Raw genomic sequence first — 21,862 nt, forward strand, 5'->3', positions numbered from 1 at the left:
AGCTCTCAGCTCCTTATGGTCTTGTAATTTCTCCCTCCATTTTTTGTTTCTGGAAGAATTTCTATTATTTGTTCCATCTTGTTTCAACAGGAATACCAGGTCACAATTTTTCTTCTTGGAAACTGTGCCCCACTACCAGTTTTGGGGATTTTTCTTTTCTTGGGAGGTAGGGGAAGCTCTGATTTTCCATGAGAAAAAAAATCAAATGCCAAAATATATAGGTATTTAGAATTTATTTTATTATAATGACTGAAGCACTGGTAGGCTTCCCAACTGCTTTAAAATTGTAAATATATCAATAAAACATTGTATTCAACTGATACCTATATATATAGTGGCCTTTTATCTTAACTGTGGAAAAACTTGTATTTTAAGGGTTTTAAATCAGAGAATTGGGGGGTTTTAAACAGAGAAAACCAGGATCCCTAATAGTCACGACAGACATTCACAGTGGAGTGTAGGGCCCAGACATTAAATTTAGATTTTTGTCTATAGCATTGATGATAAAATTCTGATGAGAACATTGCAATTGGGGTTTTTTTGTTTTGTTTTGCCAATAAGCTATTTTTATTTCTCTAAAGTGCAAATTTTGTGTAAGGGTTGGATTCTACACATTTTAAAAAGAATTATTTTTTTTAAACTTTTTACTAAAAACTCATTTTATTTACAAGTTAAAATGAAAAAAAAAGTACCAATGAATATTGTTCAATAAAAGGAGAAAGAAAAAGGAAACCATATCTTAACTTACACTGTAACATCAGTACTGCCAAACTCTTTACAAAGCTTAATACTTTAAACCAGAGGGTCCCAAAGCGTGGCCTGTGAGCCCCTCTGATGTGGCCTGACAGTACTTAAATCAGGGGTTCCCGAAGTGTGACCTGCAACGCACTTTGATGTGGCCTGCCAACCAAGACTGCCACTTCGAAATGTCCCATCAGGGCCAAAGCTTTGGGAACTCCTTTAAACAAATATTGTTTAACTGGCATCACTGGGAAGAAGAATGGAGGGAAAGGAGGAAGCAGTGCAAACATAATAGCTAATGTAATCCTTAGACAAGTAAAAAGGGGAATACTAAATAGATGTAGCAAAGTGATCTTGCCTATGTAGGCGGAGCTGATAAGATTGCTACTAGAATACTGTATCCATTGTTGTATTTGCACTTTAAGAAGGATGGGGAAGTATCAAAAAAAGTTCAAAGGAGCACCACAAAAATAATCTAGAGGCTGAAAAGCATGCCTTACGATCAGAGAACTTTTCATTTGGGCTGGCAAAGTTATAAGAAGTTGTAGTAACTACAAGTCAAAGGTAGACAAATTCAGCTTTTGACATACAATACAACTTCCTAAGAATGAGACTAATTAAGTACTAGAACAGAAATTAAGTGGTTTGCCCACGTGCTGTGGAGATGGTTGCGATTCCAGACCTCAGAGTCCTTGAAACTATGAGCTACCTGTGAATTCCCTTTTTTCATGGGGCACAGGAAGAATAAGCAGCTCTGCACTGTCCTCAAAAAAAACAAACAAACTCATAACACTGAGGCTTTTAAGACAACAAATGTAATGAAATCTCATGTTTCAGGGCTTTAGCCAGTAGGTGTCTCAAGGATATTTTTCTCCTTAATACAGAGTTGGCTTGATGCACTCTGTTCTTTTCCCATCTTCCTCTGAAGACAGGATGTAGCACCAAACCCTCTCTCAGATGTTCAGCTCACATTTATTATTCACATGTTCAAACTGATAGACAGATCTGGAGTTGGAAACAAATATTCTTCAGGTCAGACTGGCTAAGGTCTTGATGATTTTCTATCTTCCCGTGTCATACAGTGTGAATTGCTTACTAGTAGTATTGGAGCAAATCAATGGCATGCCACTGCAGGGGCCTCAGGCACTTGTAGCACTTCTTTCTTCTGTTCTCTGCCTGTGACAATTCCTATGCTGAAATGCTTTAGTCTAATCCAAGGTCCAGAGCCAATTAGAAGGAAGATGGAGAAATTGAATGACCCGTGATTTGCAGAAGACCTGACAATATACTACTCTACTGGTAATCTAGCCTTAAATTCTAAGAAACTACAGTATTATACGAATCTAAGGTATGAAACAGAAACTGTTGCCTGAGGATCCAAACTTATACATAATCCACTGACTCCTTTTTCCCCTGTTAGAGATCTCCTACTCAAGTAGTGACCAGACCCAGCTATTCTTGATTTATGTAATTTGCTGCATTCATGGCCAAAAACAAAATGACTTCAAAGCTAGTGAAAGCTGATTAGTGTCTAGTGATCCATGGCTGAAAAGAACTATGAAATCTACAGTATTAAGATCAATAGCAAAGTCAATATTTTTATAATTAGTTAAAACAACACTAGCTAGAAACCTACTATCCACTCTAAACATCTACTTAGGGTACTATCTTTCTTGTGTAAGCCATCCCAGAAAACTGTTTGCCTAATCTGCACTAAATCAGGATGTGGGGGGGAGGGGCAGGGAAGAAAGGAAAGGACAGCTAACATGAAGAAAACTCAAGTCTACCACATAATACTGCAAAGAAGATCCAAATAAGCTATTAGATAAATATAAAAAACAAGACACCTACAAATTAAATATTGTTAAGGAAGTAATATAACAATTAAGAAACAACATTACCATTACAAAAAAAGGAAGATGAACAGGACACCAGCTATTATCAGACATCTATGTGCTAATATGGTCTCAACTGTCCATCTTTTAAGGTCAGACAGCACTGGACCAATTTAAATCCAGGAAGGCTATTCAGCTGCTAACAGCTCAAAATGCAATTACGATAGTCCTATAAGTTATTCACCCAGGATACCCTGATTCCACAAAGATTTATAAATGTGCTTAATTTTAATTTATCAAATACTCCAAATGAGGTCACTTTCATCTCATATAATTGAGGTTATTATTGTATTAAATTATTGCTGCAAAAATTATTGAGATTTCTACTGTCTATGCCTGTGACCTTTCTGACTCTTGCACTCACTTTCATTTCTTTCAAATGATGAACCAATCTGCAAGTGGGTTTACTGTTTTACAACAGCCATTGCTATTACTTCAAACCAAATCCTCTCAGGCAACAGCATGGCAGCATTAAGCATGTCACGCTTGAAGCTTTAAACCAAAGCAGATTTTGAGTTAGAGTGCAAGAGGCAGAACATCTCTCAGTATTTGAAAACATATTCCCCCCGATCATCTGTTCTACTTGCTGAAACAACACAGATTTTTTAATTAAAATGTTCCAAAAAATATTTTCCTTCTAAGACTGAAAATGAGAAACTGCAATGTAATAGGTAACTTTTTAAGAACAATATTAAACAACTCAAATATTCAAGTCCTGATGCATCTCTCAAACCTCCAAGAAAGGGTAGCCTTGTTTTTGCATATATATTATCAATCTGTGGGAGCAAGCTGACAAATCTGGCGTGTGCAGGGGGGGAGGGATATAAAGACATAAGCATTATACATGCTAACCTGCTGGGTACATCCTCTTCTGTTCCCTTGTCTAGCACACTGCTCAGGTTATGTTCTGCCAGAGTCTCTTCAGGAACCTCTTCCAGTTCTTCTTCCTGCTGGAGTGACAATCGATAATTCTCCAGCTCAATCCGCTCAGGTGTGCCACGTAGTCGTTTAGCAAGGCTGGGCTCCTCCAATCCATTTACATTAGGACCTACAGAGCAAACCAGTGAACAGACAATAAATCTGATAAAACAGTTTTTGGAAGCAATTTCAGAGCTGGGGTGTAAGACTAACACTGGAAAATAAGGCACAAGAGTAATTCACATGGTTACCATGTTAGCCACTACTGAGAGAACTTGAAAGGAAGTCGTATTGTAAAATGGACAAGTTGTTACTGCTTTTGGCCAATGGACACTAACAAAATGTTACATGTCCTGGTTTTGTGGAGAAACAAGAATATTCTAGTTGTAAAAGCCAAGGCCATATTCACGAAAGGACAGGGAAGCCTTTGCCATGGGGACTTATCTATTCCTCCAAAGATATGGAATGCCTCAACTAAAGAAGACAAGGGAACACTCCTGCTGCAGGAAGCCAGAACTATTACCACTGAAGCCACTTCAAGACAGCAGCAGGAGGGCTGCTATTGCTTAGGGAAAAGTCAGCCCCTGAGGACCATCAGGTCTCCTTTGCTCTGGACCTAACCATACTTTCTCTCAAAATATATACAAAAACCTCAACCACAACTCTGTTAACACAATTTAGGTCCGACTTGCCCCTTTTATAATTCTAGGCTGGAGCCGTATGCACACCTCAGCCAATGAACCTCAGTCAGAACCTGATTTTCCTTAGACAAAGGAAAATGAAACCTGAATATATACTTGTTGCATTATCAAACCCAGTCCCCTAGTACCACACAAAATCATATTCTATAACTCTGTTTATACACTTATCAAGTTTCAACTTATAACCAAATTTTGGTTTCTTTCCCCACTGCTCCTTTTGATAGGATACTCCCAAATGTCAGGCTCCTGATGGTTAGACATTGTTTTCATTCCCAGCCTAGGCTCATTCACAGTCAGTTTACACCTGTTCATTTTTATACCATTGGCTTTCATCCTAAATAGCTCTTTTCCCTTCCTGGGGTTTTACCCCTTCCACACACCCAATTTATTTACGGAGAGCAATCATTGTTTCTCAGCCTTCTTTTATGGAGGTAAACCAGCCAAGGCAAACTCTCAAGATAAGTTCTCCAATCCTCTGATCAGCCTACTAGCATATCTCTGCACCCACTCCAGCTTGAATTCCTATTGTTTTTATATGGGTGATCTGTACATAGCATTTGAGGTGAAGACCTACCAATCTGTCTACAATGGCATTTATACTTCCCTGTTTTTGCAGAAAACACCTTACCTGATGCATCCTAGGAACACATTTGTCAACTTCACAGCTGCATCATGGTGGCTCATAGTATCTTGTGATTCATTAATATACCAAGATCTTTTTATTCCCAGTTACTACCTAATGATCACTCGGTTTGTAACAGATTCTTGTTACTAGTTCCTTAGGGCACTTTTTACTATAAAATTTTATCCCATTTTTTTCACTCCATTTCTCACTGTAACCCAGTTTTTCCTGTATGAAACTCCAACTCCTCTCTGTGTTGATGATGCCTCCCAAATTTGTGTCATCATAAAATTTCATTAGCATGCTTCTGCTTTTTTGTGTCAAGGTCATTAAACAAAATATTACGTAAGATTAATTTCTAAATCAACTCTTGAGGAATTCTGTCAGTAGCACATCATGCAATGTTTCCCCTTTCAGCATCATTTGTCATTACCCAGTTTCTTATGTACTTTACACAGTGCCTGAACTCACCCAAATCACCCTAATCTAACTACTAATTTCTCAGGCAACACTAGATTAAATGCTTTAAATCCGCTGTCTCTCTCTTGCCTAGTAAATTAGTTGACTTAGTTATCAAATAGGTCTAGCACAACTTCCCTTAGTAAGCCTATGTTGTATTTTATCTTGTTTTTTATGTACTTCCTACCTTTATTTATTCTTTTCCTTGAAAAATTGTTCAAAGACTCATATTATTGAAATCATTTTAACAGATCTGTACTTGCCGACATTATTTTCTCCTCTTTACTTAAACAGGACTACTATATTTGCTATTTTCCAGTCCTATGGTGCGACATTTAATTGGACAGATTGATAAAAATCCCCCCTACTGGATTTACAATTTGATATGCCAGTTCTTCAAATGTTCTAGAATATATATTATCTGGTCTTCAGTCTTCCAGATAAGCTTGAGTTCATCCTCCCACCCAAGTGCAATCATTTCTATATCATGTACTGCTTCTGCCTCCATGTTCATCCCTGCTGAAAACTCAGGCAAAATAGTAATTCAATGATCGAGATGCACCTTCAATGTCAACCCTATCCTCATTTCTCTTTCCTTTTGCTACTTTTATTTACCGGGTTAAAGAATACATTGCTATTTGCTTTAATTTCATTTATGAAGTCTAACCGTAAGACTTTTGGTAAATCTCACAATCTCCAGGACACAGCTTTCTTTGCTGATTAAAACCTTTTTCAATTCCTTGTAGACTCTCTGGTTATTCCCACTATCCTTTATGAAGTGATTATTTATTTGGAATAAAACTTGTAGGAAAGAATCCCTTTGACTGGTATACAAGTTTCAAATATTTTTTTAGAGATACAGGTTTTAGCTGTGTTAGTCTACAGGCAAAAATATTCAGAACTCTTGGTGGTATCTTTTATTTATTACACCAACTAAAAAGTTGCAATTTTTTTTCCCTTTACTTGCAAGCTTTTGGACTTTCGCACCCTTCCTCAGGTAAAGGAGAATGCACAGATTGTAACATTTCTCCCAGGTAGAAATGAAACTTAAAATTGCACAGGAGAATAAAAAGATGTTATAGGTTCCCCTGCGTAGAAAAGTTCCTTTTATGCAAATTAAGCTCAAATAAAAGTTCAAGCAGTCTACATACTTCCAAGTTGTCTGATGGCAAGCAGGGTATAAATTTTCTTTTTTGCTAAGATGTAAAGGCTGATGGAATGCATATACCAAATTTTGCGGCAAAGTTAACACAGCAGAGAGTAGGGAACAGATCCAGGCGGATCTGAACAGGTTGGAAAAATGGACAGAATGAAATAGGATGCTGTTCAAAGACAAGTGCAAAGTGCTGTCCCTGGGCAAAAAAGAACCACCAACATACTTACAGGCTGGGGGATGACCATCTCAGCAGCACAGCAACAAAAAGAGATCTTGGAGTCATAGCTGACTCTAAGATGAACACGAGTTGTCAATGTGACAAAGTGATCAACAAGACTAACCACACTTTATCATGCATTAGCAGATACATAACAAACAGGTCTAGGAAGGTGATGCTTCCCCTCTATGCGGCACGGGTCAGACTGCAGTTGGAGTACTGCGTCCAGTTTTGGGCGCCACACTTCAAGCCGGATGCAGAGAATCTTGACAGGGTTCAGAGGAGGGCTACTCGGAGGGCTACTCGTATGGTTAGAGGCCTTCAGGCAAGGCCCTACAAGGAGAGACTGAGGGACCTAGATCTTTTCAGCCTTCGCAAGAGAAGGCTCAAAGGTGATCTTGTGGCTGCCTATAAATTCATCAGAGGAGGGCAGCAGGGAATAGGAGATGCTCTATTTACTAGGGCACCCCCTGGAGTAACTAGGAACAATGGCCACAAATTGAGTGAGAGCAGATTTAGGCTGGACATTAGAAAGAACTTCTTCACAGTAAGGGTTGCCAGAATCTGGAATGGGCTTCCAAGGGAGATGCTGCTCTCCCCTACTTTGGGGGTCTTCAAAAGGAGACTGGACAAGCATCTAGCTGGGGTCATCTGACACCAGGGCTCTTTCCTGCCTAAGGCATAGAGTCAGACTCGATGACCTGCTGAGGTCCCTTCTGACCCTAACATCTATGAATCTCCTGGCTAAGCAGTTCTGTTGCGGGGAACTTGTTTTCCAGGTATGAAAATTCAGCTCAAACAAAAGGCTGGATGGAGCAAAGGTGGAACACTCCAGGTCTCTGGATGTTAGATTTTTGCTTCTGTTTTGTAAAAATGATGAAGTTTTCATTTTATAATAAAAAACTTCATAGTGATAATTTCTGCCAGTATTTCTCTCTCTAATTTGACAAGGATCTTTTACATTGCAAATGTGTCCAATGGAAAGTGGGTAGGGATCACCATATCGCTACATGATCTAAACCACATAAACCTACTCAAAGGTCAGAACACTGTCCTGCCTTTCCAAGGATAGTTTTGGTCTCTACCCTTTAATGCAGCAAAAAGGTCTTACATTATGTCAGCATTTTAAAATTGTTTTTAACAGAACTGAACCGTTTAACGGCTAGGATTCATGCTTCAGTTCATTCTCTGAGATGCCTAGATGGTGATACCATGTCAACCAAAGCTATTTTTGTAAGCTGTGTTACATTCTCCAGCTCTGAGTTTTCAACATCAAGGGATTTGACCTGGAATGCTAATCTGCCAATCCTGGGTGACAGCAAGTGAAATGGATTGTGGATAACGGAAAAGGACCATGTAAAGCCTATAGTACATTCTAACAAAACAAGTTTTCCATACTGGACTTTGAAGATTACAGTGTATTCTAGTTAGATCCAACACTCCCAGCATGTACAGCTTTCGCATGCTATTTCTGGCTTGTCCTCTTTCTTTTTTGCCTACTCTGTTTATTCTGCAATACAGCCATGTAGTTCAGAGATATAAGAAAGGATAAAAGAAGGAAAGATAAGAATTGCTTCTCCACAGGTTTTTTCACCCTTTTTTCTTCTTCAGAGCCTTGGTATTCTTGTCAGATCCTCAGAAGAAGAATTATTTTCAGAGTATGGTTAAGACCACTAAGAAAAACAAAATTTCACTGCAAAGATACAGAGATAAAAATAGTAGGAGCTTCCCCATTTAGAGGGGGAAACCAAACTGACATTTATACAGGCTAATGATAGTCATGTAAGCAACCCCCAGACATGTGTGTTAGGTAAAAGTTAGTAGACTTGCACCTATAACCCTATCCCCCCAACATGCATAGGGCAAGGAGAATTAAAAATCAACCCTACCACAGTATATGGGGACATATGAAGCGTCTCAGTGGAAGTGTCTATAGAATAAAGATGATAAGAGAAGGATAAAAGTTATGTGTAAGCTGTATGACAAGGGAGTATAGATAAGATAAGGTATACCTGCGTGCCTCACATGTGTTATACTCCATAAAATCTCAAGAAAGTGGGAAGAACATTCCCAGACGCACTTGGGAATAATGTAAGACTGATTTTATTCTTTATAGGTATGAAATTCAGAAGAACAACTGGCCAGAACCCTCCATTTTATTTTGCATAGGAAAAATACAATTTTCTATTAGAGAATAGGATCTATGAAGCTCAGCTTACTGCTAGCTTGGAATACAGACTTCTAGTAGATAGCCCTAATTGGACACACCTTGCACCAAGAATTTGTTTTTAGTCTCTAAAAAACTATCAGGCTCCCCTTGGATGTCAATAAAAACAGTGTCAAACCTGCCAATTAAACACAAATGTACAAATATTAACTGATTCCAAGCTGTCTGCATCATTAAATAGAGAAGGAAAATTGCTACTTCACAGCTTTAGGAGTGCTGCCATTAATACAAGCAGCTTGGCTTACACTTGCTTTCTTACAAAAAAGGTGGAGCTAGATTGATGACTGCTGGCCAGTTTGCTCAATTCAGTAGATTAATAACATTGCCAAGATTACTCCTGGTTCACTAGGGTCTGCAATGCTAGAGAAAAGAAAATTTAAACCTTCCCCAGACATCTCTTTCTTAGTGACACACACTATTCCAGTAAATGGTTCCCACAGAACAGTGGTTTTTCAATTTTTTTTGGCTACATACCCCTTTACCTGCGAAGTATTGCTGCTTGTTGCCTCTTCACCTGACACTAATGTCACAGATGTCAATGTGTGCCAATGCCATTACTCACCTTGTGTTGACCGAGAAGAAATAACGCCACCATTATTAAAATTTAGGCACATACTCCTTGGTAAGCCATGGTATGCCCCAGTTTTAAAAAAACTGCCATAGAGTACTTGAAGATAACAGGGCTGCTGTTCAAGACATCAGTAGAGGAAGATCCTGCTCACAAACAAGCATATAGCTACTCTATAGTAGTACCTGTAGAATACCCTTGTAAGGAGCACATTGATTAACCCCCACCTACCACTACATGTTGCCCCCTGAACAACAGCTGCATGATGTACATAGACTCAATGTAGTAAAACTAGAAGCTGCTCACAAATTGATAGAAAGGGGCCAATGAAACCGCATATGATGAAATAAAAAGAAAAATATGTCTTTAACCAAAAAAACACTGGGAGGCACCTGAATGCTAGAAGTAGCTTGTCACCCAATCAAGGAATCAGCTCAAAAATCTAAAAATGACATCCTAAATAGGAAAAACATTTTCAGGACCTGACTCAATGGCTCTGTATTTTAGAAGAGCTGCTGACTATGAACAGTACATAGATCATCCCAAGGGAACTGTTTTTCCTAACAGAATAGGTTGCTTAGCTGTTGTGTGAAAGCTGCCAGAGCTCCTTATTTATCTCACCGCTGACGCAGCCTAACTCTTGTAAACAGCCCTGCATCCAGAGATAACATTCCAGTGCTGAAGTGCCCCTTGCCTTACTCTTCTGCATGAAAGCTTTCCTTCCTATCCTCTTATTTTAGAAACAATTGCTACTGCTGCTGGGGCTTGAGAAGCTTCCCCATCCTCCTGTCTCTCAATATGTTTCTCAATACTATGCCTAGCATAACTGGTCCCTCAATCTCAGCTGAGGCCTGAGAGCTACTATAATACAAACAAGGCTATCTACAGGAGTGTATACGCACAAGAGAGAAGGGATCAATATACTTCCTATGACATTTTTCATTCGGAATTCCTTGAATTGTTATACAATTTAAAACCTGAAATTGAATAGATCCTGCTTGGGCTTTTTTCTTCTTTAGTAAATAAAAATATCAAAACTAAGGCAACAAGAGAATATTAAAGGTGATACGCAATAGAGAAGGAACATGTGACCCTCTTCCAGGCACTTAAATAATACAGCGTGCACAGAATTTATTAATAAAATTTCAGCTTAGAAATGAATGGAGAGAGAGAGAGAGAGAGAGAGAGAGAGAGAGAGAGAGAGAGAGGTAAGTCTCCATTTTCAGGCATTTTAAATATAGGTATCATCCTCTGGGGTGAAATTTCTCAAGCTTGTCTGCAGCTCACCATGGATTTCTGAGGGTGAAGGAGCATGGTAGAAGTATCTACTAAAATCCTTATTTAAAAAAAAAAAAAAACTGTATATTTCAGTATCAAATCTTATTTTGTGAGATTTTCTGGCACTTTTTTCAGATGCCTTTCTAACCACTGCCAGTTGGCTAAGCCTTACTGGTCTGTCTTGACAGATTCAGTTAGCAATCCCTTCCCCTTCCCCCCAATACTTCCTCCAACTATACCCAAGACCTAGGACCTAAGACCTGAGGCTTAATATCCTAGAGTGCACTGCATCCCAGACAAAGCCATAAAACAAGGTTCAATCCTGCACGAAGTGCCATCTTAAAGTTGGATGAACAAGACAAAGACTTTGAAGGAGAAAATGGGTAAAAGAGCAAGTCATAACTTCTCTTAAGGACCTGTAAGAAACTGTTTAGAAAAAGAGCTCAGCGGGTTTAGTGAGTTCTTGCACATTCTCTCTTCATGCAGGCCAACTCCCACATTTCAAAATTGTGCATATGCTGTAGGTTCCATTGAACCGTAAATAGCACAGCTTTAAAGCCTACATATTTTGATAGAAATGAGTGATACAGATATTGCTTAAATAAAGGAGCCGATGCATTTATCTGAATCGCAACGTATAATGAACACCAAGTACCTATGTCATTCTGACTTGTCTCCCCAAACTTTTTTTTCTTCTTCCTTTACTTATTATGCCAGACAGTTATGTCCACAATGAGGCTGGCTACTGCGGTTTCCTGATGAAGCTTAGGTTCTGTTAAATACAAAAACTTGAAATGCAAGGAGTTGGGATAAGAAGCACAAAGTCATATGGGAATATCAAGAATACCACATACAGGATTCAAAATGAGTGGAAGTTTGCAAGCTGAATATCTCAATGGACAGCATCTAAAATTCTTCAGTCATTTTTTAAATACTCAGCATTCTGCACAAAAAATGCATACCATGCTGAACAAGAGGAATGAAACCGCAGATTCTTCTTCATTTCAAGTTTTTAAAATTAAACCTGGATGGTTTTCTAAAAGATATGCTCTACTGAACCAAAGTTACTGCGTTTGAATTTACCCATGAAAATCCTGTGTAATACAGGAGATAAAACTAGTGAATCATAATTGCCTCCAGTCTCTTCTGGCTTTTAACATAAAATGAAAATAAAAGGTCTTTCCCAGCATAGAAAGGTAAACTTGGAATAGCCAATAAGATGAGAGTGTTTTCCACCCAGTGCCCAACATGTCAACACTCAAATTGTAACTGGCATGTCACAGCTCAGTGTTTCTCAAGCTGTTGTGCAAGCAAAGATTCCTGGTACATCAGGAAAAGGCACATTTAGAGAAATGAGCATTGGGGATTACAATGGTGGAAGGAGTTTAATAAGAGATCCCTTTATGCTGAGACCTGCATTATGGAGGTGTTAAAGAACGAGCACTATTTCCAAAGCTGTCCAAGAGGTTTTACAAGAAGGAATCTTCCTTGACTCAATACCTCATATTGCCTTCTAAAGGCATAGGTGAAACAAAGCCTGAAAAACAGACTACTGATTCAAAGGAGTGCCTGTCTTCATTCTCTTACTAAAGATATGCAGACTATATTCCTGAAGTGAATATAGTTATATCAGTTTTATTTGAGGGTCACCTTTAACTTTTTCCTGTCACTTGAAAAAAAGCCAAAACCCACCCACAGACTTGCAGCATGAAGTTATGCTGAAGCTCTGAGGATGTAAAGTGCCAAACATTTTTATAAAGTAATGGAAAGTTAAGGCTCAGTGCGTGTACTTGTTTAACTATACAGAAAGACTGCCTACTCTTTCAGAGTGGTAGAGAATAATTCAGGAACATAGCTGTTTTGACCCCTGGAAAGACTCCAGGGCTGGAGACAGAAAAAAAGACATTAGGTCATCTAATCCACGCTTCAGAGCAGTACAAAAACTGGTTTTCCCCCACTGGATTTTCGGAAGAAAATCCTAGCATTTGTACAATTTCAGTTTTATTTCTGATTGTTAGCACATTACAAAACATTACAAAAGGTGAGGTCCATAACATTTAGGCGATTTCTTCAAGTAAATCATGAATTTCTAATATGCCCATAAACCTTGGATGTAGCATAGATGGTAACAAATCACAGAATCTGATGAAATGAGGTTGGGCTTAGGAAAGTTCATACTATATATCTGATTTAGGCACTCTCAAAGGTATAAAAATCTATTCTGCTGTCAAACAAGTAATTCACCATTTTTTTTTAAAATTGTATTGGTATCCTCTGGGTTCCTGAACTCTCTACAGTGGTTTGAACATCCGCATCCTGTTGTCAGGTAGTTTTAATTTCCCAAAAGGAACTGAAGCATGGGAAGAGAGCAAAATTTTTTTTAGCTAAAGATAAGCATTGCTTTAAAGGCCCGAGTTCTGTACTGCCAGCTGTTTAAACTATCCTATCTCAAAGAGCCACCAGGGACCCTACTTACCCATAGCAGAAATAGTGGACTGAAAAAAACAAAGCAGAGAGAAAGCATAGGTGTGATGCTTCATTTTTAACACACTGGGGTCTCTGTTCATATACCTTCTTTCCATGATTCTTATGATGTAATATTTATTAAAAAGAATTACTGTAATTATATTATAATGGAATTCTCCCGTGTCTGGCCTACTGCATCACTACAACTACAGATTCATGCATTTGGTGTTCATTTCTTGCTCCTGTCCCCCTGCCTGTAACTTTTAATTTTACTGCTACCAAAAATTTTATTAAATTATACATTCACTGAATTAGTCAGGCTACCATGATACATAAAATTATCAAGAGTATTTCTAAATGTGCAAGTAGTGCTTTCCAGCAAAGAACTGAATATTTTCATCCAAAAGTATGTCGTGAAACTATTAATATAAAAGGCATGTCTGCTTTCTCTCTCAGGAATTGTCGTCTGGGTTCTTGGCAAATATTTTGATCTAAAGTACCAAAAATAAAGTCATTAAGAATTACAGATAAGCAAAAGCCTTAAAAAAAAATCATGTTTTTGGTCTCCAATTAAAGTAATAATCAGATCCATAACTTAGTTCTTCTATTCTGATGAAACCATCCATACAAATCTAGGTCGTCTCATCAATTGCAATTTAGCACTATTTCCACAATCAACCCATTCCAGGATGGACTTAGATATGACACAACTTTGTCTGCATTATACCATTAGCAACTGCTACAATGCAGAGTGCTCTTAACAAGGGGCTACCTTCGATATTGTTCTCCTAGATTTTGGAGCAAATGACTACCTAACACCTGCAAACATGCAGTGTTTCATACCTTGTGACTAGTTTTCTGAAACGCCCTAGAATTTTGAAAACCACTGTAATTTCAAACACAATTTTTCATAAAAGACACTTACTCATTAAAGATAAGGCACATATCAAATTTGACGTTACACTAAACAAACGTACACTCTGCAGCAGTGTTATGCGGACCTAAAAGAATTTAAGATCACCCCAAACATGTGGATAACTTCTGAACCAACCAACCAAGACTCATGAAAATTTCCATAAAATAAACGCTGGCTTTTGGGATGCCAGTAAGTATAGGGAAATTCAGACTAAACACATTTTTGAGGCAAAATGTAAATAACTAAACAGAATGCTGAATGGAAGTGCTTGCTAATCTTTGCATCTGTTCAAGAAAAATACGACCATATTTGCAGTATGACCAAATCCCAGATTATTTCACTTTCAAAACTCAACAACTACATTGATTATTTTGGAAATCTGAGGACCATGCCAACAGGGTCAATGAATGACTATGCAATGCTTCCTCTGAAGAAGTCTATGAAGTCCAAAACAAGGAAGGATCAGAAAGTATTTCTACTGAACGAAACACGTGATAGGAGTCCAGAAGCAGTGGAAACTTCCTATGGAAAGATTTTGATGGAATGCTCTCATCCAGTTGATTTATGCCACTAGTAATGTTTTTTTACCAGAATATTCTGACTTTCCTCCAGACTTTTCTCAGTTTCACAAACTGTTGATTATTCTATACTTTAAGTTTTGTTTAGTTACTGGCAGGTGATGATACATGCATCGATCTGCCATGGTACAGGTCCCCCTTCTATATGGAAGGCTGATTATTTTTTTCTGTCTTAAAACATGCTTCACCATGGTAAGAAATGAATGACAGATACTATAACTATGGCTTTCACTCCCTGCCCCCCCACTTTTCAGACCATTTCTCTCAATTGTCTCATGTAATGATTTTTTCCCCTTATTACTTCTGCACTTTACAACCAGTATTTTGAATTTCCTTTTTTACGCTACTTTTCCTCACATGGCCAAATATGTCTGAACTGGGATGAAGGGATCTCTGGGTGTTTCAGTTGCTACACAGGGCAGATGTACTTACTTACACATGATAAGAACATATATTTGGAGAAATTTTCTAAGAAAAAAGAGAATTAATTTTGTATCTCCTCTTCACTGTTGCTGGGCTCTCGATAACAAAGCTGCAGGTCTAGAGAGAAACATAGAATTCATGGCATATAGTTTGTTCTCTACCATATCTGGCTTGGCCAGTTAGCAGGGGTAAGATTTGAAACAGTTTGTATACACCAGACCTCTTCCACTCTTCTAGCTTTGTTTACGACAAATGGAAATGTTTATATTAATGTCTCTTTCTCTCGGAAAAAAAAAGTGTTTCAATCCAGCCTTCAGTTGGCAGAGTGAGCCAAAACTCAAAAAATCAGTTTTTTGGGGTCCATGACCAAAAAATCTGGTCAAGGTTATTCCAACCCTTTCAAACTTAAAAGGTAAGCTTCCAAATCCCTATTTAGGGATGTTCCAGAAAAATGGCCTAATATTCCAAATACTGTTGAATATCCCAATAGGCGAATCTAGGATTTTAAAGAGGGGGTGTACAGGAGCAGCAACCAATGCTGGAGCATCAACCAATGCTAAAGCAGGGGCTGCAGCCACTGTTCCCAGCCTTTTACCTGCACAAAGCACCAGAACATGTTGTGGGAGCAGTGGCTAGGCACTTTTTAAAGTCCCCCAATCAGGTAACTATCCCCCAACACCTATTCCCTTTCTTTCCATGCTTAGGGGCACCTCTCTTCCCATTCCTCCCCTTGCCCTCTCTACTAACACCTCTGGCTGTGGGTAAGGGAGACATGCCCACCATCACTGCTGTCCCAGCCACTCCTCACCCATGCTGTGGGGACTGACTGCATGGGAGACAGGCACAGCAGAAAACTGTTTTCCCCTCCCCATGCCAGCTCCAGGACTGGTACAGAAAACCCAGGGTGACCTGGCAGGGAAAGGGAATCCACCATCACTGCTATTGCTGTCCCTGGCTCCCTGCACAGCTTGGCTGGAGTAGGATAGGAACAACTATGGAGCTCCCCCTGAACCCTGGTCAGCTGGGGGCAGTGGCAGCAGCAGGCAGGGAAGAGGAGATACTTCAGAGCACAGAAAGGGACAGAGTGAATGCTGAGAGCAGAGGAGGTTATCACCTGCTGTGGAGATTTAAAGTCCCCACCTGCTGCTTCTGTAGCATGATCCAAAAGGCAGGGTGCAGCCATGCCACCACAACCCCTCCTGGAGCTGCGCCTGCTCAGTTCCTATTGACTTCTGTGAGGTTGCTGATGGCTCAGTGTGTCAAGAGTCAGAACTTTTTACTTATGAATCTAAACTGAGACTTAGAAACCTAGTAGTAGGCACCTCAATTTGAAAATGTGGCTCAAAGTAGGGTTTTGGTTTGTCTGGTTTTTTGTTTTTTGTTTTTTTTGGAGGGAGGGGGTTGTAATGAAGCCCAGCTTTCAAGTTCAGCAAATGAATGTCAAGTAGCCAGTACCACTAAGGACTCATTACAGATCACTCTAGTAACTAAGCACAGGGGATGAGAGATGCTTAACAAGGTCTTTCAGCTGTATCAACATGAACACATCATTTTATCTCCCCACGCTTTTAACCTCAGCAAGAGATTAATGCTACAAATTACCTTCTGTGGAGTTTATCCCATTTGGGTGACTACTCCAAGACCAGGTCATTCATGAAGCAGGGATAACACAATGCAATTATTACACAGAATTAGGAAGCAGGACTTTGCTGTTCTATTACTGGGTCTATTATTTTCCCTGTAACCTGAAACAAGTCAGCGAACTGTGTGGTGAGTTGTCTATAAAATGAAGGTACCATTTACCTGCCTGAGCAGGTATGTCAAGTTTTAATATAGCCCTTTAAAGTGAGATAGGTACTATCAACTGGAAGCTCATTATGTGCCTTGCTCTTGCACTAACATTCAATGTGTTCTCTTTATAGGACTGTAGATCCAGGAGGTAGGTCTGGTACACCCAAGTTTTCCACTTTCTCTCTTCCCTCATTCCTAGATTAACTGATCCATTTGTAGAACAGTTTAACAGAAGTGATATCTCCGATAGCTTGATTCTTTGGGATTTAGTTACAGTACACAGGGTTTCTTCTTCACTAATAAATAGTTGTAACAGTCCATCCCACGTTGTGGAGAGACTGATGTAAGGAGGGATAGGGAACTTGGTAAGAAGTGAGATCTTTTGCTTCATTTATAAAACAGGATTTCTAAACCAGGAGCAAATTTGTAAGGGGACAAACATTCTCTGGAATGTTTCTACCTCTCCATCATGGCAAAATTTAGAGCACAATTTTCATCATGCACTAGGCCTGCTTGCAGATGTGAACCCCCCCCACCCCCTATGGTGCTTTACTTTAAGTTCTGTGCGCCAAGCTCAGTGCATGCCTAGAAGAGGCATCACGTTAGTTAGACTTGGCTTGCCTAATGTCTGTATAGATCTGGTGCTTTTGGCACTTTTATCTAACAGCTGGTTGAATCGGCACTAGATAAAAGCACCAAAAGCCCTGCTGAAGCACCCAATCTATACAGATGCTGCACAGTCCAGTCAAACTAACATGCTGCTTCTTCTGGTAAAGCGTGTTGTTTTGGGCTGGTTTTTTTTTGTTTTTTTTTAAGACTGCCAGGAGTCTAAGATAACAGCAATACAATTACAATGAAAAAAAAAATCACAGGGGAAACAGTGGAAAATGAGAAAGATCTGTGGAGACCTCACAGAAAAATAGGACACTGTCTCTGGGAATTATCCCATAAAACAAACATATGCTCCTGTAGTTTATGTGAAAATATTTTGTCCCTTTGCAGCAGAGAGAACATTTGACCTAACTTGTAATGGGGATGAGATCAGCCACAACAGGTTTTGAAACCCCTGAAGCAAGTGGTTGATCCCAAGAGGACAGACTAGAAGGGATGAAACCAGCCTCCAAGTTGATCCTTTTGCTACATTGATGCTATTAGGTGACACCCCTCACATAATAATTTACAATGAACACCTGTGGATAATTTTCAGAACACATCCATTTCAGATTCTCCCTTCCTAAGGTACTTCCTTTAAAACAGCTCTCCAGAATAACCTGTCATTCTGTAATAAGAGAAAAAGGGAAGACAGGCAGTTTCATAACAGGTATCACCCATGTGGGAAACAATCCTATGGAAAGCATAGCTGCTTAGTATGGAGCTAAAGGAGAAGAGTATAGCAACAGAAACAGTTTAAAGAGATCCAGATCCTCTGGGGAGAAGAGAGAATCCAAATCACTTGAAAATGTCCCAGAAAAGATCCAGGAACCCTGTTGCCCTCCAGCTGGCTCTGAATTCTTTTCCTACCACATTAATCTGTGCATAATACAGGGTTTCAATATGGCTGGAAGAGATCAAAAAGTGATTCTTAAAGCATGGAATGCTTCTATTTCCCAACAGAAATTTCACAGATTAGTTTCACATTCTATTTATAACATTTAAAGGTTTAAACCTATTTGCAGGTTAAACTCTTCTGGTTACCACCTCATAAGCAGTGGGGGAAAATATTATTTGGAGAGGCTGAGCCCCACCTGACCCCCAGCCCTCCCTCCCACAGAACCATTGCACAGTGCTAGTGCTGTACAAGGCGGCAGAGTGGCTGCACGCCAAGCAGCGCTGGGCACTGCAGGATGGCAGCATCATGTTGTTGCTGCCATCACTGGCTGGTGTGAAAGGTGTTGGGGGGACCAAGGCCTGGCTCTCCACCACCTATGCTACCACCAGCACAGCAGACATGATGTCCCCTCCACAACTAGAATCCCCCAAGCCATCTGCTGTTATTCAGTTTCAGTTGCCAATGATGTAATAAGTAGCATGGAAGGGAGGGGACAGATTGGATTCTTAAAATAGACTAATCCCTTACATGCTTGACAGCATCAAAACAACTCAGTGCAAAACTTCAATTCACCGTGTTGGTGGAAGTCAGGACATCACAGGACTATTTTCAGCAGGAGAAAGGGTGAAAGAAGAAAAAGACCACTGATGACACAGGTTGACTCCTCACCTTAAAAACATTTTAAACAATGAAAAAAAGATTCATAAATGGACCCTCGAGGTTATTTAATCTAAATACTGACTGGCTTTGACAGCTAGCTCCCTTTGTAAATTCATAAAAACATAAGCTGCTCTATTTTTTCACTGGATCTTTGTCACAGCAGGAGACAGCAACCCAGTTACCAACTGTCAGGATGACAGTTAGGTGTTACTGTCAAGTGCCACAAATACTGGCAGCTGACAGCTTGGTAGGATACAGGATACAAGGCTTGAGTAACTGGGTTAGAAGGAATGCTGGGAAGCACTAATGAAACATTTTCCCACTGCTGCAAAGATCAGTTGGAATAAAAACCATTTATGTTGAGCCCATTCATCCAAAGCAGACCTTAGAAGGGCATCTCAGATTTTTTAATTCCAGCAGTTTTGACATATTTTCTACAGAAGTATGTATTACTCTCTACCTCTGTATAAAAGGTGTGCAGTAAAAAGACTAACATGATAATGGAATTCAGGAGTAAATATACACAAAACATGCTGCTCATCAAATCCATCTCCTGACACTTCACGACTACTCTCTAAATTTTTCTTTAGTACTTTCCAGTTATAAATGGTATACGTGATGGGGCTTCCCCTATCACTTCTTAGGTATTTCAGTTTGCTAGGTCTATTTGTTTCAATCTCCTCCCGCCAAAAGGTTGTTCCCCATGCCCTTTCCTTTGCCAGAAACAAAGGAGGGAATGCAAAAGAAAAACTCAGAAACCTGAAGATTGATTGGTATTTATTCCCTTGAACATGTCAACAAATATTGAATTAAATTCACAACAACATATAAACCAGAAATTACATAATTTAAAGACACACACCCCAAAACAAAACAGGTTAAAAATAATTTCATAAATTAAAAAATTTAAAGCAGCTGTAAGTGGACATGTGGACCCTTTCTGGGCACAGATAATCTCACTCAATCATTTTTCGTAAGAAAGTTAGTTTCATGTAAACTCCAGTTCCACTGAGTGAAGCCCAGCACCCAGGAGATAGTCATCAGATTCTTTTTTTCAAAGAGAAAAAACTTCCTTGATTTCTCAGGAAGTCAAAAAGCAGCAATGTCTCTTTTGATTTGACATCTCTTTTCCTAAGGCATAACAAACGTTTCATGCAGTTTTTGAAAGTACCCAGAAAGATTCACATCATCTTTCAGAAAACACATATAATCACAAAAATAAACAAGTCATTCAGTGGAACAAGCCTACAGGTCTGAAAGCTAAAGAGAAGGACAGAGCTGGGAGCCCTCCTTCTCCCAAGGACAGTATTCTCAGCAGGATCACGTTCTGAGCAAAAAACACCAGTTGCAGCATTTTGGCATATTTTGCCTCATCTCCAATAGCTTTTTTTGTATTTAGTTCTACCACCCTTATGTTAGTACCTCTTAACATATTTTGGACATTAAGTGCTATGTACCCCTTTCCTCTCTTCAGATTTTTTTTGTAGGTGGACCTGCTCTCCCTTGGCAATCTCTCCTCAAACAAATCCTGATAAGAACACTGAAAAGGAATGTGATGGACTAGGAACAGTCTGGCACACATCCTAAAAAGAGAACAGACCCAACTACAGGAGGAGAACATGATTTACTGATCAGGGACCTGGTTCTAATCATTCAATCCATATCCTGCTCAGCTTCCAGAAATATGGGGCATTACTCTGAAGTTTACATTCATGTAGGTTGAAGAAAAGGGTAAAACTACATCAGCTTCTGAGTATACAGAACCCCAGAGAAGGATTCTACACAAATGTGTAAAAATGCAGAATACTACTACTCCTCCCAACTCCAGTAAAAGTTTAAGGCAAAAAAGCAGAGGAAGTCCTCTTCTGAACCCTGCCTCAAATCTGGATGTACCCGTATTGATAGTGCGTGCTGAAGCAAGGACTTTAGGCAGTTTCTAAAAACTGATTTAGAGACTGGTATGCTTAAAGAAGGTGGTTTAAAATGCAAGTGACAAACAGAACACTATCATAAGGTTGCTACAGCTGGTGTACTAACATGTTTTAAAGTTTAAAACTGAAAAGCAAATGGGGCCAAATTTTCAAAACAAAACAAAAAACTAAACCAAACCAACACTGACTTTGCTCATGATTGTATACAATTACCTACAAACACAGGGTTCTGGTGTAGGTGAATTCCTCTGTATGAGAAAATAGGGTTCTGTTGGTGTGAACTGAGTTCACAAGTAAGGCATGGACAATTTAGGCAAAATGGCATGTGGACAACTTATATAAGCAAAGTCCACTAGCACATTCAACTACACACAACTCATTTGTACTTTATTTACACACCCAAGCGAGATTCTGTGCAAGGTCTGTGTGTGTTCACAAGGGACCATGAAAAGCTGCACGTGTAAAAAGATGGCAAGGGAAGTCCCTATGCATTAAGAGGTTCATAGGAAACAGCCATCCATTTCTCACTCCTGAAATCATCAAAAGAGCTGTCCATATGAGCCAAACTTTGTTTGTTGTGTAGAGAAGACTATGTAGAGTCCATACAAAAGGGCTGTCCTGCACTCACTGTACACACAGCATGTACATGAGTGGGCTTCCAGCATGTTTTTATTGTATTCCTATAGTTATATGCAGCCAGTCTCCATTCATGGAGCTATATGGCAGGCAGATTTTACCTCTCTCCCTTACCTGTTGCATGCAAGTG

At 39.4% G+C, this 21,862-nt stretch overlaps 1 protein-coding gene across 2 annotated transcripts in view; it reads right to left on the reverse strand.

Moving 5' to 3' along the window:
• The window catches only part of MICAL3 (microtubule associated monooxygenase, calponin and LIM domain containing 3), a 164,534-nt gene that overhangs the window by 77,167 nt on the left and 65,505 nt on the right, over nt 1-21,862 (reverse strand). For both annotated transcript variants that reach the window (XM_019515564.1, XM_019515561.1), the window contains one exon: nt 3,489-3,684. In XM_019515564.1, the coding sequence (XP_019371109.1) occupies nt 3,489-3,684 (196 nt within the window). The remainder of the gene's footprint in view (nt 1-3,488; nt 3,685-21,862) is intronic.

The sequence above is a fragment of the Gavialis gangeticus genome, unplaced genomic scaffold (genome assembly GCF_001723915.1).
Source record: "Gavialis gangeticus isolate Ggan-Ray unplaced genomic scaffold, GavGan_comp1, whole genome shotgun sequence".
Taxonomy (NCBI): Eukaryota; Metazoa; Chordata; order Crocodylia; family Gavialidae; genus Gavialis; species Gavialis gangeticus.